General features: G+C 42.5%; 1 protein-coding gene across 1 annotated transcript in view; it reads left to right on the forward strand.

Annotated features, from left to right (window-relative positions):
* HUNK (hormonally up-regulated Neu-associated kinase) overlaps nt 1–19,045 on the forward strand; it is an 89,495-nt gene that overhangs the window by 32,463 nt on the left and 37,987 nt on the right. The window contains exons 2-3 of the mRNA XM_075910712.2: nt 5,793–6,085; nt 16,114–16,169. Coding sequence (XP_075766827.2) covers nt 5,793–6,085; nt 16,114–16,169 — 349 coding nt within the window. The remainder of the gene's footprint in view (nt 1–5,792; nt 6,086–16,113; nt 16,170–19,045) is intronic.

The following is a 19,045-nucleotide window of genomic DNA, read 5'->3' on the forward strand; positions in this document are numbered from 1 at the left end:
AATAATTAGGGGTATAAAACTGCGGCCATGTGAGGAGAGGCTAATAAGCCTGGGATTTTCAGCTTGGAAAAGAGATGACTAAAGGGGGATATGATAGAGGTGTATGAAATCATGACTGTTGTGAAGAAAGTAAATAAGGAAATGTTATTTACTCCTTCCCATAATACAAAGGAGTAAGGGAAGTCAGAGAAAGAGTGCTCTACCTCGGACTTCCTGTTGTGTAGACAGCATCAAAAGCTGAAATAAGCTGTTTCGACTTAGGCTATGCTATTGACATAGCTGAAGTGCGTAGCTTATTTCAGCTTTAGCCCTGCTATGTAGATGTGCCCTAACAGAGCCCACAGCACAGGGGGCAGTAGCCAGCTTCCTGGGAACAGGGTGGCAGACGGGATTCGGTACACGCCAACTCCTGGCACAGCCAGCTCCCTGGGAGCAGAGGCAACAGCCAGGGCGTGCTGGGAGTCAGCTCCCAGCTGCCAGCCCCACTCCTGGGGAGCTGGCTGCTCTGCAGGCGCTGAAGTATAAGCTCTTTATATAAGAACCTGCAGTGCAGGGTGACAGCCGTCTCCTTGAAGCTGGTGTGTGCCAGGAGTTGGCATGTACCAGCTCCCGTCTGCCACCCTGCTCCCAGGAATCTAGCTACTGCCCCACCAATCTCCCCCGGTCAGCCCCATTCCCCCGATGACCCCTCCGACCAGCCCCGCTGCCCCCTCCAGCCCTGCTTCCAGCAGCTGGTTCTCCCGTCCTCCTCCTCCTGATCTCCCCCGGCCAGCCCCTCCGCCCCCTGGCCAGCCCTGGTTCCGCTGCCTGCCCTCCCCGATCTCCGCGGGACAGCCCCGCTACCTCCAACCCAGCTTCCGCCGGCTGCCCGCCCAGATCTCCGCGGGACAGCCCCCCTACCTCTAACCCTGCTTCCGCTGGCCAGCCGCCCAGATCTCCGCGGGACAGCCCCGCTGCCCCCAACCCTGCTTCCGCCGGCCGCCTGCCTCCCCCCATCTCTGCAGGACAACCCTCCTGCCCCCAACTCTGCTTCCTGGAGGCCGGTCCCCTCCCCCCACCTCCTCCCAGCCCGCCCCGCTCTGCTCCCCTCCCGGCAGCCACGCTGAGGCCCAGTATTTTTTTCCCGTGGCCCAGTAGCGGGCCACAGCCCATAGTTTGGGAAACACTGCTTTATAGTGAGCTTGCATGGAGGCCTTATGCTGGGCCCAACCAAACCAAGGGGGGGAGAGAGCAAGAAAAATGGAAGCATCTAATACCCAAAGCGTCCTACATGTGGGGTTTGTAGGCATTTCTCTAGTGCCCTTTGGAATAGCTTGGAACTAGGAAAGAGTACGCGCTCAGTCCTCAGCCAAGAGAGAAAACAGTATCCTCTGGGCTGGGTGGTTAAGTTCTTCCTTGTTACTTAAACAAACCTGCCAGTCCCTTCCTTGTCTGCTTTACATCAGCCATGGCTGTTAGACTCTTACATCAGAGGCCAAAATGCAAGGGGGACAGTTAGTGTAGTTGGGATGGCATGGAGCTGATAGGACTTAAGTGTGAAGAAAGGTGGAACGAGGTGTACCGGTAGTTCGGAATAGGAAGCCTAATCCGAACTATCTACTCCATGCCGCATGTAGCCGCGGGCACGGAGTCCAAACTAGCGGGGCTTTAAAAATGGAGGCGCCCGGCAAGATGCAAATGAAGCCCGGGAAATTCAAATCCCGGGCTTCATTTGCAACTTCGGTTGCCTATATTAACCACCTTAGTTCAAACTAGGGTGGTAGTGTAGACATACCCTATTTGACTAAGTGGTGTGCAGTCATACCAAAGGTGTGATCCAGCACCTGCTGAAGTCAGAAGCAAAGTTTTTCCTATTGACTTGAATGGTGCAGGAGGATCAGGCCCCAAATTCTTAGATGAAAGTGAAAGGATACAGCCAAGTTGCTATCTGGGAGTCCCATGTTCTCATGGCTTTCCCTGCTTCCCCATAATAACTATAGTGAATGTAGGCGATATACATGTGCTCAGCAATGTGCCTTTATATTCAATGAATTAGGGATGACTTATTGGCATGGGTGAGAGATGATTCACAACACACCTGAGACAACAGATTTATGTTCCATGTGGTTAATACTTTACATCTCTCACTTATGAAAAATACAGCACCTTTTTTTTTTTTCTTCTGCAGATGTTGTGCCCTGCTGGTATGATACAAACCAGCAAATAATCTTTCAGTATCCATGAATTTGTTTGTGCTTAACTGAATAACTCTAGTAGTTTATTGTTTGAATAGTTTACACTAGCCTCTGTGTTAATGCTTTTATATCATTAGGTAAGGAACATGCTGATTTCTTGGTGAATCACCACTGGCTTTTAAAAGTAGTTAAGATCTGATTTCCCTGTTATCTTTCCTTACAATAAAATGATTTTTTTTAACGTGACTTAGTCAGGAATGTAGCTTCCAGACATTTTTCTACAATTCAAAGCATTTATGTATCACAGCACAGAATAGTGTTTCTCAAAGTGATCCGGGGACCTACTCTGGGAAAGCTGCTACTGGGCTGCTCCAATTTGTTTACTTACCGGCTCCGCAGCCACAGAGGTCGCGGCTCCCATAGGCTGTGGTTTGCTGTTGGCAGCCAAGGGGAACCGCGGGAAGCATCATGACCTGGGCCGCTTCAAGAAATGAGCTTAGAGCTCTTCCTGAATAAGGCAGAATGTAACAAATTCCTATTTCTATTTTTTCTTCAAGATTAAAATACGCATTTATGTTATATCTATCATTATTATATGATGTGAAGGCCCCCATGGTTCTCACCACATATGTATTTTGGAGGAGGGGGCAGGAGAGAACATGTAGCTATAAAGCATTCCCATTACAATCATTACAAACACCTCCCCATATACCTTACCACCACCCAGTCCTAATATGGAAGTAATGTGTGCTAAGTATTATTTTCTGGAGCTCCAGGAAGATACCATCTGCACAAGCAAATGAGAGAGCAATAGAAGGCATGTGCTGAATTGTTTGTAACACATTGTGACACTTTTTGGGGGTACCCAGAGTTGTGTGAGGCGCCTTCCTTTCACCTTGACCTTCACTTGATGAGGAAGCCTTGTCTGGACCTGCTGTGGATCATTTCCTCAGCTTCACTGGCCATGGTCAACACAAGCACTGAGAGTATGTCTACGCTTGCACCCTAGTTCGAACTAGAAATGCAAATGTAGGCATTTGAAATAGTCAATGAAGAGGGGATTTAAATATCCCACGCTTCATTAGCATGATCTCGCTGGCACGTTACTCCGATCAACAGCTCTTTTGAAAGTGAAAGTGCGTGCCGGGACACATTCATTCGAACCAAACCCTTTGGTTTGAACAAACGTTACTCCTCTATTTTTGAGGAGTAACATTAGTTCGAACCAAGGGGTTTGGTTTGCACTAATACCTCCCGGCGCACACTTTCACTTTCGAAACAGCTGTTGATCGGAGTAGCGCGCTGGCGAGATCATGCTAATAAAGGGCGCGATAGTTAAATCCTCACTTCATTGACTATTTCAAATGCCTACATTTGTATCCCTAGTTCGAACTAGGGTGCAAGTGTAGACATACCCTGATTTCCAGGTCTCTGCAGGCCCTGCTGTCTTTTTGTAGCCCTGAGTTTTCTGAGCATCTCTCTGGAGTGTCCAGTCTCTGATTCCCCAGACATTCACAAGTGTTCATTTAAGTACAAATATGTAGCAAAGTTGTTTCTATGCAAGCAGAACACATAGCAGTTGACAAAGGGACCAATAGAACCCCAGACTGAAATTATAAGCCATATACTCACCCAAAGAAAGCTTTAATATATCTTAGGTATTTCTGGGCCATCTATCATCATAGTACCTGAAAGCCAAATACAGTAATTACGTTTGCATAGTTGCCCCTAGTGGACTTTAGTTTTCATCTTTTTCAGGTACAGCAAATATTTCTAGTTTTTGTTATTTCTAGCCATCTTATTGTTGTCATTTCTTGTCTTTCGTTAGTACAGACATGCCTTTGCATGTCTTTAAACTTTCTCTAACAATGATTAGACTTTGGCTTATCCATATCTCTTCCAGCAGTAGGCTTCATAAATGAATACTCTTGACTAAGCGTATGTTATTTTCAGCTCTTGAGAGCCCCACTTTGAGCATGGCAAGCTTGTTAGCTGCATCGTCTCAGAGGAATGCAGCCGTCTTGGTAGTTTGTGTACAGAGAGAGATTTCTGTGGAGGGCCCTAGCCTGTTGAGAGTATTTGTTCCAGGGCTTTAATTTGAAGCTGAGAACCATTGGAAGATATGTTCTTGGCACTGTTTCCAGGCAGCAAAGTGATTGTATGTGATCTATATAAATTATAGTTTACTTGTTGCCTTAATCATCAGTCCCAACTACTAGGAGTTATATAATAGTTTACTTGCCAGACAGCAGAAAGTATGAATTACTGTGGCTAAAAATCATCCAGGAGGGAGGATGGAGATAGTTGCCTGCTAAGCTGAGGGTAGAAGGAAGGTTATTTTCACTATCATCACTCTCTGGATTAATTCTGGTTCAGTAAAACTCAAATACTTATCCTGCATTGATTATTTCTGCTCTTAATAGGGATAGATAAGGCAAGGGTAATGCACATAGAGTTGCTTGCAGTTCAGATACAGGCACATAATAATGCTGTTTGTGGAGAGCAGCTGCGTAAGTAGGCCACATTCCACACGCTTGCCTGAATTTGGACCTGTGTAGACAGGAACTTTTCAAATAAAACTACATAAAAAATGAGTTGTCATGGAATGACAGCAAGCTTTCTTTTTCCTGTTTCTGAAAAATGAACAAGTGTCGCCTCAGTAATGGTTAGTGAGCTACTTAATTTCAGGGCATGAGTTAAAAGGGCTCCTGCTATTGCAGAGGAAGTGTAGCACACAAGGGAAGGACTGAGCATAGCCATTTGTTGTTCAGCTGACATATCTTGTTTAATCATTGGCTGCTGTGCTGATGACCTGGAAATCTACAGCACCATGCCTAAATGTGAAAACTTCAGAATTAAATAAATATCTAAACACGAGGCAACTATAGGCAACTGTGTTTTTACTACAAGCTGTTTAATGAACCTGACAACAAAATCAATACAACCAGTGCCTATCAATGTATAAAACAATGGCATCATAGACTGAGTCTAGTGCTTTTGTTCACAGAAGACACATGTAGTTATTTGTTGTGGAAGTAATTGAAGGAGTGTTTTAGGTGTATATTTTTAAAGAGAACGTTAAGGTTAATCAGAAGCTGGAAGCGGTGCTCATTTTCATTTTTTAAAATTTTTTGTGTAGTATCTAGCTAGCCACTTTTCTCTCTTTTGGTTAACTTTTAAGAAACTTGTGCTGGGATTTTGACATCTCAAAACATAAGCTCAATGCCGTAAGCATGTCAAGGTCACGTATAAAGGTCACATTCATGGTTGCAAGTAAATATCATCAAAAACTTAGTAAATACACAAAAAGAAGACTGAGTACAGCATATTCAGACTAAGCATTCAGGTTTGCTTAACGTAAGTGTTTTCTCCCCTTTGATATTCACATCTTTGCAACAACTTTTGTCTGTCGTTCTATAAAAGGTGCTGGGAAATCAATTAGGTTTCAGTGGAAAACACCAACAGCTATTTATTTCTCTGGGGGGCTGTTGTATCCCAAACAGTTTAACAGTTAGTACTTATATCCCTTGATTTATTTTGAGGTTATTTGTGCAAGGTCAGAGCTAATAAATCATTGGTGTGTATGATGTCAACCATGCCTCCTTTGTTTCTTATCAGGTGGCAGTGAAAGTAATTGACAAGAAGAGAGCCAAGAAGGATACCTATGTCACCAAGAATCTGAGACGGGAGGGGCAAATCCAGCAAATGATCCGACATCCCAACATAGCTCAGCTGCTGGATATATTGGAAACTGAAAACAGCTACTATCTTGTCATGGAGCTGTGCCCTGGGGGCAATCTGATGCACAAGATCTATGAGAAAAAAAGACTAGAAGAGTATGAAGCACGTAAATATATCAGGCAGCTGATTCTAGCAGTGGAGCATCTTCATCGGGCTGGGGTGGTCCACAGGTAAAGTACAAAGAGCGGCCTCTGAGAATTTGCCTCCGAACCATTAAATTATGCTTATATTTTAATTTTTTTTTTAAATCCTCAGTTCATATTTTGTGCCTAATCTTGATGCTCTTCTTACCTTAGACAATAATGAACATGTTCTCACTTGAGCCCCAGCAAAGTTCTTAAGTATGAGTGTGTAACTTAAGTTACATTGATTTCACACACTGAAAGTTATGCATGTGCATTGCTGAAGCAGGGCCCTACTTCTGCTCTTTATATTTAGAGTTTTGCATCTTCAAAACCCTGTACAAACATAACTTGTCTTTCAGCCATTCCTGGAGGTAAGTAGGGACAGTCTCACTTCAAAGGGAAAAACTGCAACACAGAGAGGTCAACTGACTTCCCAAAAGTCTCACATTGAGCCGATTGTCGGAACTAACTTAGAACATGGTAGTTCCTGGTTCCTACTTCTCTGCTCTCTCCGTTAGATTTTGTTGCTCCCCAAAACTTCTACATGATTTCAAAAAACAGAACTTTGCACATCTCAGTTCATGTTATAATGTCTTCTCAGGATAGATCCAGAATTGGCCTGGTAGGAACATCACAAGAATTGAGGTGTGCTAACAGAGTGCTGTTAGTGAGGAAGGATGATCTTGTTAAATATACACACATATGGGTTCAGTTCCTGGCTCTGCCTCAGATTTCCTGCATGACTATGGGCAAGTCACTTAGGCCCAAGTCCTCCAAGGTGCGGAGGCTCTTAAGATCTGAGCCATAGTTTCTCTGGGTCTCAGTTATCTATCTGTCAAATGAAGGTTCCATATAATTTCTGTCTCCCACTTGTCTGTCCTGTCTCCTTGGGGCAGGAAGTGCCTTCTACTGTGTGTATATATGATATTTGGCACAATGGGGGCTGACTTCAGCTGGAGCTTCTAGCACTACTGTAATATAAATAAGTATGGGGAAAATTTCTTCTTCAACTGGGGTTCCATTGCAACAACTAGCTACATAGAATGTATTCACTCAAGTTGAAATAGAACCATGATATGGAGTATTGTTCTTGTCCATGTGAAAAATGCCACAAGTGTTCTGGGCCTTGATTTTTCTCTCTTTTTTTTTCTTCCTAAAAGCAAAGATAGGAATTCAGGCAACACAGTGTCCCTTAACACATTGAGGCCCATATTGTGCCCTTGAAGGGTAAAAATCTCATATGGGGGTGGGGGGTTGGGTAAGGAAAACTAAAAGGATTTCCCCAGTGTGGCTCCTGTGCCATCTTTTTCTGGGGGGGGGGGGGAGAGAGAGGAAGTGGTGTGTCTCTCCTGTCCTCATGTGCCCCTTTATTTCCCTCTCCTGCTCCAAAACCTGGCTGATATCAAGGATTCAAGGAAGGCCAAGATTATCCATGCAGAGGTCCCGTGGTGGCTGTGGTCTCATCTGCGCCCTCTCAGCTCCTCACTAGCACATCTTTAAGGGAGTCAAGCTGCTATGCACCATCGGGATGCAGTGCCCCAAGATATGATCTGGGGCATATTAATTTTTCCAGACATGTTTCATGGGGCTGGAAGGAGGCAGACTCTTCTGCACTGAGAATTCTTCAGTGAGGCTTGGGGAAGTGGGAGAGCTGAAAGGAACCACCCAAATTCCTATCTACATGGAGAAGCTGAGCTCCAGGCATGGATGCACAGATATGAAAGGGCCCAATCTGTGCCATGACATGAGTCTAGTATTTACCTAGAAGAAAAGGTGCCACTCACTGCATTAGTACAGGTTGAACCTCTCTAGTCCAGCACCCTCAGGACTTGACCAGTTCCGACCGAGAGAATTTTCCGGACTACAGGAAGACACTATTATCTAGCAGCATTACCAACACTTCCACTGCTTACTGGGCTGTTAGAGGATATTTAGGGGTAAATTAGCATTAAATAACAGCACAGAACAGAACACTGAGAGCTAGGAATGGTGACTGTGAACAAACTTTATGGGACTGTGGAAAACTTAGCCACAACTATGAGAAGTGGACATCCGGCTAACTGAAACCATTCCGGACGACAGATATTTCCAGACCAGAGCGTTCTGGACTGGAGAGGTTCAATCTGTAGTACCACTTTAATGCCCATAGCTGTTACTTGGAATTTTCCTGTCCAAGTAGTGACTAAGTCCAAACCTACTTACAGTTTGACACGATCGTAGTCAATATAGTTGTAAGTATTTTCTATTGAGTCTTAACCATTCAATATCTTATCTTTCGTTATGAATGTGGTATATGGAGTATCATAAAGAGACAAAAAATTCCCACTGGAAAGATAATTAGAATTTTTTGCATTAGATCTCTGTGTGCATAAGAGAGAAATGCTAATAGCTGCCTCAGGGGTTGTCCTTGAGCCTATTGAGTTTTGGGCTATAGAAGTGCTGAAAATAGACTGCTCAATCAGTAGCATTAAAAAGAAAGAAAGGAAGAAAGAGTCAGTGCAGAAGTCTGATTCATTCTCACCCTGAATGCAATGACAATATTCTCTTGTTGTTATTTTTAAAACTGTTTCAAAACTAGCAGCACTCACATCTCTTCTGTGATCTGTGGGTGTTCACATTCCCTGTTTGATAAAGAAAATACAGCCGCTTGGCTCTAATGTGGGCTGACATTGTCGGTGCTCCTTTCAGAACTGGTTCTTTTGATCATTCATCCTCTTGAATAGAGATGGGTATTTAAAAGAAAATGAGTAAATTATTGAATATGTTGTTTCAAAAAAATGCACCAAATTTATCAGCTAAACTATTGACTGAATGTGCTCACAAACAGTTTTCCCAGTTCTGTAAGCTAGGTGAAAAAAGTAGTTAAGTAGCATATTTGAAATATTATAATGAAACCAAGCTAAGCTATTTGATGGATATTATTTTCCCAGCTCCACTTATTATGGGTAAAGGCTCAGTATGGTGAGAAATCACTCTGATTTCAGAATGAGATATGTGGTCCTGAAATCAAAGGAAATGTATCTTTTAAGAGTATAGCGACTTGCCAACACTTTATTTTGCCTTGAGGGCGGGGGGCTGGACTCGATGACCTCTCGAGGTCCCTTCCAGTCCTATTATTCTATGATTCTATGATTCTATGATTTATAATTCAGAAACTCAAAGCAGCCTCGTTTATTTTAGAGGTCACTAAGTGGCGCTTGTATATGTATTGAAAGTGATGCACATTGCGCCAGACATATGCCTTGCTAGACCTTTCTGAGGTTACTACTCAACTATGAAGGATGTAATGGTAAACTTCTGAGTGCAGGGTCTATCTTTTCTCCTGTAGATGTGGCCAGCACTGAGAGTGCTGTAGCCACTGCTAGAATACAAGGTAAGATATATCCTAAATATAACTGTGTTGTAAAAAAATAAAAATAAAAATAGTGGATCGTCGTTGTGCTGAGACGAACTGGTTGGTTGTTAAAACTATGCAAGTAGCAAGCTCATAAATGACTCAGAGAGGAATCTTTTTCTTTCCCTCTGACAGAAGAAAACAAACCCAAATGGCAGTATATGGTGAACCTTTCTCTTTTCAGAGGGTGTTTACACAGGCCTTCATGCTGTCAAAAACCAGGATGAACATTAAGTCCTTTGGGAGCCTAAGGACAACAAAGAAAATGAAGTGAAAGCCTGGGTGCTTGCAACAGCATCCCACAGGAAATTCTCAACAACCCTTTTAAAGTAATTTTAACAAAATTCAATCCTATTCAGTGCAATTACTGTCAGAATGTCAAAGAAAGGAATTTAATAATGTATTGGAAGCAAAGATAGCATTCTGTAGCCCTGTTTTTCTGTCTTTTTACCTTCTGTTAGGGGTATGCAATTAAAAAAGATCAGAATTGTTGAAGGCGAGAAAAAATATATGGAGGGGAGTGGAGTTTCTATATTTTTCCATCTACTGCCCTCACCTTCCTTCCACCCCCACCCCCCAAAAAGCACTTTGAGAAAAGTGAAGGTAGTGTGGTAGGATTCAGACATTTTGGACATGGTAAGATTCATGCCTTGCTTGATATGTTAGCTTTGACAATTTTCATCCTATTAATTTTCAGTGCAAGTAGTCTGGTAGCTGGTGCAATATTTATGACAGATCTTTGCACTGGAGAAGAATGTCTCCTTTTGAAATGCAAAGCTGGTTTGTCTTTCTATTTCATAATCCATTTCAAAGTTGCCATTAGTCATTCTCTGTTGGAGCCCAATGTCATTAACAAACTAAGCATTGCTTTAAGGATATCCATCCAAATTCCCCTTTCACTTACACTGATACTTCCAGGTTGACTCCAGTGTTGTTGGGTGAATATATATTATTTAATAACAAAAATGGGCTCTTTGGAATGTACTTTGTGCATTATAACTGACACAGAGCTATGCAATCTGCTGCTTATTTCACTGCTAGCTCTTCTTGTGCCTAGAAAGTGGCTGAGGTTTTGTGGATTAACGTTGGGTTGGCTCTTTTCTTATTTTGTGGTGGAGAATGTAAGGCAGGCTGCATTCACAATCACTACTCTTTTTGCAGCTGCTTGCTGATAACAAAACATTGACTTCCACCAAATACATTGACTCCCTCCTCCATCATAAAAAATAAAATACAAGATGGAAAGGAAGCCTGAGTTTTGGTATGTGACACCTGCAACGGTAGTGAATATTTATAAGCTTATTTTAAAATCTCCATAACAAAAGTATAGGGTTGTAGCTCCCAGTAGTGAAGGTTCTATGGAATAAGTTTTTCAAAAGTGGCCCCTAAAGTAATTCATCAAACAAAAAACGAGGGAAACATATTTTCAAAAACAGAGAATAACAACAGCATGGTCATAGTTTCACAGCTCAGGAAAATATAAATATGCTCTGTTTCTCTGTAGTACAGTAATAGAGATCTGTGCTGAAAGTCTTACCATTCCTAGACCTTAGTAACTAGAAATACTGCCGGCACCAAACATGACTCATCCCATTCATAATCAGGAGATTTAAAGAGAGAATGTTGTGGTATTGTTGTTGTTGTTTTTAAACTTATAGTCTCCTGGTTTCTGAACCTTTAAGATGAACCCCATTCATGTTTTCAAGCTTTTCACTCATGAAGTGTAAAAACAAACAAACCAAACAAACTGATATTTTCCTGTAATCTTATGTCACCACTTCAGGAACCTGGACTTTTAAGGAACACACCAAAAGTGTGACAATCATGCCAGAATCTCAAGAGTCACAAAAATTGCAACACTGACCTAAGGCCTTAATCTTGCAAAAATTTATGCATGTGTTTAACATTACACTCACTGGGTAATTTCATTGATTTTAATCAGGGCCAGATTGGTTTCTGTGTCTGTACATAAGTTGTGTATGTACTATGTGGCTTGGCCATTCTACTTGGGCCAAGTAGATTAGATGTGTATTTCCATTTTTTTACGTTCTATAAAATGGGACAATGTGTTTTCTTACCATCTCTCTTACAAGCACAGCTACGCAATGTTCTCTGTTCTCTGAAATGAATTACCATGAACTTTCTCTGCTGAAGATACGATTTGGACACACACATTCACTCAAAATAAGTTCAGAACAGCCCAAGCAGAATTGACAGAGCAGAGCAACAGGAAAACAATACAGAAGCTTCAATGCAATAAAAGTATAATCCTGTTCCTGCAGGATGAGCCCAAGCCAGGCCTAAAACCAGCTGTGATCAAAATGAGATAAATAGCGTGACTTGGAGTGTGTCAACTCCTCCCCTCCCAAGGCACTGACCTATTCATTCACTAATATTCTATTCTGTAAGTGCTCTGTCTACTAGGAAAGGGCCCCACGCTGACTGTGTGGCTCTTTTCCTGAAAAATTTCCCATCATTACTAACACCACTGCAGCTCCTGCAGCATCAGAGGTCAAATGTCAGAGACTGCTTGGAGCCTTAAGCACCATGTTATCTAAGCTTGCTCAGAGCAGATCTGTGTGGCATAAAGGCTGGCTGGTGCCTTGTCTCTATTACTGCTAACACTGATGTAGCATAAAGCAATGGTGGGACATTTTTCAGCAAAATGATGGGCCGAAGACAAGGCCCCTCTGTGTCCTTCTGCTTCCTTTTGCAGTTTCTCAGAGACAGTTTATTTGATGGGAAATACATGCCCGACTAATTGGAGCCAAAGTTCATTTGTTGGTAGATAATAAGCTGGATGGTTGTAAAAGAGTCGTTTTGCTGTTGGTTTTGGATTCATCCCGAGGTTAAAAAAAGAAACATGCACTCACAGGGCCTGACCAGCATGTCCTTAGGTAAAATCTCACTCACTTCCAGCCAGCATGCAACTGTCGAGTTCCTCCAGTTTCCTGGAGGTAGTTCTTACCATGAGGAGGGGGCAAGTCCTGCCATTACTTACATGGCTCTCGCCCCAATGAAGGCAATACGGCAGTATCTCTGAGGGGAGCAGTAGCCAGCTTCTTATTTTGTCTCTTAGTATAATTGTAGTAGAGATTTTCAGTGCCTAGATATACGTTAATTGGTGCCAGTGGTGAAGGTTCTATCTTTTTAAGGGCATGTCTCCATTGGGGAGTTATTTCAAAATAACTCCCCTTATTTCAAAATAACAATGTGTGGTCCACACTACCAAGCCTGTTATTTTGAAATAACTCCTGCTTGTTTTGAAGAGGAATAAGCTTATTTTGAAATAACCTTGGGCTACGTCTACACTGCAGGCTTCTTGTGCAAGAACAGCTGTTCTTACGCAAAAACTTGCGGAGCGTCTACACTGCACGTGTGTTCTTGCGCAAGTAAATTTACATTAAAGCATTGGAACAGAGGACTTCTTGTGCAAGCGTTATTCCTCTCCCTAAAAGGAATAAGCCCTCTCATGCAAGAGCTCTTGTGCAAGAAGGCAGCGTGGACGGGCAACAGGGGTTTCTTGCGCAAGAAGCCCCTATGGCTAAAATGGCCATCAGAGCTTTCTTGTGCAAGAGAGCATCCACACTGCCATGGACACTCTTGCGCAAAAGCACATGGCAGTGTAGCTGCACTTTTGCTCAAGAACTCTTGCGCAAAATGGTTCTTGCACAAAAAGCCTGCAGTGTAGACGTAGCCTTGTAGTGTAGACATAGCCTCAATCCTAATGTGGCTGTGAAGCAAGCAGTGGAAATTATACAGCCTCAAATTTGGTTTCTGTTGTATAATATTTACCACATTCACATACCGAGCAAAAGGAACAGAGCAGAAATATTTGATTCAAGGCAGTCAGACTAGGAGATCTAATGGTCCCTCCACTCCTAAAATCTATGACTAAAGGATCTGCTTAAGTGCAAGGTGCTATATACCCAGAAGTATAAGATGGTCCTGTCCCCAAAAACACACTACAGTAAAACTCCATTAGTCCGGCATCCAATGCTCCGGCACCATCAGGAACCCGGAAGTGCTGGGGCAGCCAGACAGGCTTCCCCCATTCAGCTGCTGCTGAAACTGACCAGCAGCTGAATCGGGGAAGCCGGGAGCATAGCAGCTGGGGTGCTGCCGGGTTGGTCTCGTAGCGCTGTCCCTCGGGGCTGCGGGACCAACCCGGCAGCACCCCAGCTGCTCTGCCCCAGGGGTCCCCAAGTCAGCCGCTGCTGAAACAGATCAGCGGCTGATTCCAGGAAGCCCGGGGCAGAGCAGATCTGCCCCGGGCTTCCTGGAATCAGCCGCTGATCTGTTTCAGCAGCGGCTGAATCGGGGACCCCTGGGGCAGAGCAGCTGGGTTCCTGCCGGGTTGGTCCCGCAGCGCCGTCCTTTGGCGCTGCGGGACCAACCCGGCAGCACTCCAACTGCTCTGTCCCAGGCGTCCCCAAGAGCAGCTGGAGTCCTGCTGGGTTGGTGCCGTAGCACCGCCCCACAATGCTGCGGGACCAACCCGGCAGCACCCCAGCTGCTCTATTGCAAGCATCCCCGATTCAGCTGCTGATGAAACTGACCAGCAGCGGCTGAATCAGGGACGCCTGGGGCAGAGCCGGACTATCGTAAGGGGGGCTATGAGGGGTATGGGGTAGTGATATGCTTGTAATAATCTAAAATGGAATATTAAATTGAAAAAAATCCTTCTTGGGAACTACCCCTTTGAAATGTAATCTATAAGGACAAGAATGCGGACCTTACCCCCATTACTATCGCACCCTCTATTGACAGTATTTCTTTAAAGATTTGCTATATTGTTGTCATAAGACAGATGCCAGTGTGTGCATGCACCTACTCTATGCATATTGAACAGAATCAGTGTACACAGAGTGGGTTTACCCATTCACCCACTCACAGTTCCCTTCCATGAGATTAACAATGATTCTGAGGGTGTGGCTTGGTTTCTGCTTTTTTTATTTGTTACTGTTTTGATTCTTTATTTCAAAGAATGACTAAAAAGAACACTAGGCGGCTGCTCACTATCCCACTGCTCACTATGCTCGTCAACCCCCCCCCCCCCCCCGGGCTGTTTTTGTGACCAGAGAGTCTGTTGACATCATTATGTCACGCAGCAGGAAAAACTTTTGTATACAGAGAGAGAGAGAACACAGCTCACAGTTATAAAAGAAGCGCTAATCATTTCCACTATCAAAATGCTGAGTTGTTCTTCAGGTAAGGGCCGGTGTACACTAGAAAATTAGTTTGACCCAGCTTTGTCACTCAGGGATATGAAAAATCCATTCCCCTGAGCAATGTAGTTAAGCCGACCTAAATCCCTGTGCAGACAGTGGTAGATCAATGGAAGAATTCTTCAATTGACCTAGCTAGCTACTGCCTCTTGGAGAAGTGGATTACCTACACTGATGGCAGAACCCCTACGGTCGGTGTAGGCAGTGTCTACACTAGGGATGTAATTGTATTAGGCAGCTGGTTTTTAAACTGGCTCTACTCGTGGACCAGCTCCCTCATGGCACCCCACGCTGTTGCCTCTGATGCAGAGGCAGCAGCGTGAAGTGGCAGGGAGCTCATTGGGTGTGGGGCTGGACAGTCCTGGGTGTTGGCCCCACCCCTGGGGGCTATAGAATAGTCAAGTAATTGTTAAGAATTCATGAGGTTAATTGGCTATTCAATTAACCGATATTTAACATCTCTAGTCTACCCTTGAAATACTAGCATAGAACCATAGAGCTGGAAAAACATAGACCTCAGAAGGTCATTAAGTCCAGCCCCCTGCTCTAGGCAGGACCAATCCCAACTAAATCAACCGAGCCAGGGCTTTGTCAAGCTGAGACTTAAACACCGCTAGGGATGGACACTCCTAGCATTTCAGGTGAAGTCAAGCTCTAAGTATTCTGATCTAGTTTGCAGTGCTGCATTTTTAAAAACTTTCAGATTAAAAAATCAGTGGTATATAAAGACTACTAGATCAGTAACCACTTACTGGTAAATCTGTTGAGAAAGCAGACATGTGTAAACAGTATGGATTAACCAGGTCTGACTGCACTCTATGGTACAGCCTATTTTTAGTTACTTTATTTTTCTTTCTGTCTGACACTTTTATTCTATCTGTTTTTATTTTTCTTAACTTTTACATGTCTTTAGTTATATTTATTTTTAGTCTTTCTATTCTTTCACTCATTTATCTCATTATTCTAATTTATTTTGTGACTTTTTTATTCCTTCTGTGGGCGTTTTGCCTGCTTTTCACTGATTTTCAGCTTTCATCTAATCTTATCAATTCTCTTTTTTAAAAATCTTTGTCGCTAATACTTTGTCTTAATCTTAAACATCCTCTTAACTTCAACTTTTTTTCCTGGTGTTTTGCTCCTGTTAATTCCTATTGGTCACCATCTACCTGGCTATTGCGTATACGACAGCCTTTCTGAATGTCCATTTATATAGGTAATCAGACAATGAGGAAATGAGATGTAGCTATCTAAGGCCTAATGGGTAAGGGCAGTAATTTTGGAGAGGAGACACTGTTTTTTTATATGTAACAAAATGCTTTAAGTGTAAAACCATGTCCACTGCTTCCATAATTCATTATATCTGTTACTATTTCTTAATCTTTTAAAGAAATGGTTGAGAATGATAAAGTTTCATCTGTTCAGATGCTCACTCAGAATTTTTTTTTTTTCAGAGACTTGAAGATAGAAAATCTGTTGCTAGATGAAGACAACAATATCAAACTTATTGGTATGAAACCCTTTTAGCAATTCCAATAGTTGAAACCTGTGCAGTTGTATAAAGGGAATGTTTGAGTCTTCATCACCATTTTCCATGTGACAACACATAATGGTGTTACAGAGAGATGCTAAGAGAGTGCAAATAGCATCCAAGCTGTTGCTGAAAGCACACTGTGAAAAATGTTCCAGTGAATTCAAGATTTATTTATTAAATGCCCAATCCTGCAGCCTTGGCATAGGCAAAGCTCCTATTGAAATCAATGGGAGCATTGCCAGAGTAAGGGTTGCAGAAGTGACCCCACAAAAAAATAACTTGTTTTACACCATTAATTCCATATTTATTAAGTGCTTGATTCTGCCCCCAATCCACATACTTCTGCTGAAGTTGGCAGGAGCTGTGCACACACACAACAGCTGGCAACATTTGGTCATCTGTTTATATACAGTAAACTCATTTCCAACATCAGATGAGAAATTGATTTAGAAGTGTGTTTAAAAAAATAAAATCAACAATGGACTCCTGATTGTATTAAGGTACCCATTGTATGCAGTGCTCAATTCATTCAAGTTCTACAGACATTGTAAATTAATCATCTCTGAATATATTTGTCTCTCACTGCCTGTGTATAATTCCCATTAATGTTAATGTGGGCATTGAAAGGAAAATATGCCCCTTATTAAAGAACATCTGTTTTATATTTATTTCCATGCCTACACATTTGCCATCCGCAGTGTCTTGGTTGCCTACTTAGAGACTAGAATGCTTTCTTTTTACTCTTTCTTTGATGGAGAGATTTCATCATCTCCTACCTGACTACACTTAAGTCAAAAGGCGAGCCAGTTCATCTGCATGAACAATACACAGCTCTGTGCAAACAAGAAGGGATTGCTAATGTATTTTAAAATATCCAAAATCCACTTAGGAATTTGGTGTTTTGAAAAATGCCCATGACTTTTTAGTCATTACATTGTAGTGAATCAAGTAACTCTGGAAAGATAATAGCAAAACAAAATGTTGCATTGCCTGAATTGCAGGTTAAGAGGATATTGATATTTTACCATGATTCATTCATCAGTAATGATGGATAGCACCCATTATCTCAATTTAGCAGTGAAGTGAGACCAGATGGTTTGTAGCACTGTAATGAGAACATTTGATGGATTTAAAGAATTTCTATAACTTTCTTGTTATTCGGCGTTTGATTATCCAACAGTACATATATTTGACATCCAAATACAGACAGTCAGATGATTCATATACAATACAAAACTGGTATGCCAAAACAAAAGAAAAAGTTTCCAAACTGTTTCCACAGTCTTGGTTGCTTCAGTAAGGTCTCTTCAAAGTGGGTGGTGTGGGAAGGATAAGGAAGGAGATGTTTAGATCTTTCTTAGACTTGCTAGCATTAAAATAAATTGTCCTCTAGTCCTCCCAAATGACAGCATTTTAACAGTAGCAGATTGTTCTCAGTATGTGTTTTTTAAAACAAGTCAATTAAACCTTATTGTCCAACTCTATGTTATAGAACATAAACTTTTTATTAGACTAATAGTTTATTAGACTAATAGTTTTAGACTAAAAGTACAAGCAAATTTGCCGTCAATCCAAACAGCTACATTATATCAGAAATCAGCTGAAACCCATTGTTGCAGAGTCTCCCATTCTTTAAGGAAACCCTCAGATTTAATTAACTTGAGGTCACAGTTTGATGAAGCAATCCAAAACAGATATCCACCAACTTATTGGCCAGCGCATCTCACATGAACAGTTTTTTATGTGACACCTGTAGTGACTGATCCTGATATCTTGGCAATCACTTGTATCCCCTCTCCCCTCCCCCCCGAATAGTCCAGCAAGGGCATCCACAGTCAGGCTGTTGAATCTCTTAGGTGGAGACATATGTCTCTTGCTCTTGATGAGGGTATTTCCAGGCCACAGGGCCACCTGCCCATAAAAGCTCATCACCTAATAAACCATCTTGTTAGTCTTTAAAGTGCCACATATTTCTGTCTTTTGTTCCAGCAAAGTCAGGCACCCAATCCAGCCTGCTTAACTTTACTCTTCAGAGACAAGACACAGTGCAATTGCCACATGTAGTTACTACACAGCTCTTTCTAATTGAGCACATTTACTCTCAAGGTAAAAGCACTGCAGAAACAGGGGTTAAAAACAGTAAAAGAACCCATACACATACTAATAAGCTTACTAGAGATCATTTCCTCCCTCCAACAAGGGCTTTGGTTGGTGAACAGAACAGTCCTTCAGACCTTACTCGGGGGTTTTCCTGTGGTTATCCGTTCATAACGTCTTTTAACCAGAACAAGCCCTTCCATGATTGTGTGTCCTTTCTGTCCTTTGGGTCTTTAGATCCTGAGAATAGGTGATTTGTAGACAAAGGTCCCATCCCGATGGCGAAACCCAAAAGATCAAGTCAGGAGGTGGGCATTTCCATTTCCCTCTTCCCAAGTATTTTCCCCGAAACCTACTCAACTAACAGCCCATTCTTGACTTAACCCTCTGAAGGTTAGGATTAGCCCTGTGTCCTAGACAAATTACGTGCAATCCCCACTAAAACAAAAATATTCTTAATACAATGAGTTCCTAATACGTGAACTTAATTCCGTAAGGTTTGGTGAGGATTTTGCAGGAAATTGGCATATTGTCTCAGCACATAGACTAGTGTTTCTGAAAATTGCGTTCTGAAACCCTTATGGCAGTGGTCCACAGACCCACTATGACTAAGACTTCTAGAAGGATCCACATCTGCATTTAAAATGTTTTAGGGGTCCACAAATGGAAAAAAAGGTTGAGACCCACTGCCTTATAGTTTTGATTTATCATTCTACTGGAGCTACATTTGGGCAGAACAGAAAAGGGGATCACAG

This window comes from Pelodiscus sinensis, chromosome 1 (genome assembly GCF_052426305.1).
Source record: "Pelodiscus sinensis isolate ZL-2025 chromosome 1, ASM5242630v1, whole genome shotgun sequence".
NCBI classification, from domain to species: domain Eukaryota; kingdom Metazoa; phylum Chordata; order Testudines; family Trionychidae; genus Pelodiscus; species Pelodiscus sinensis.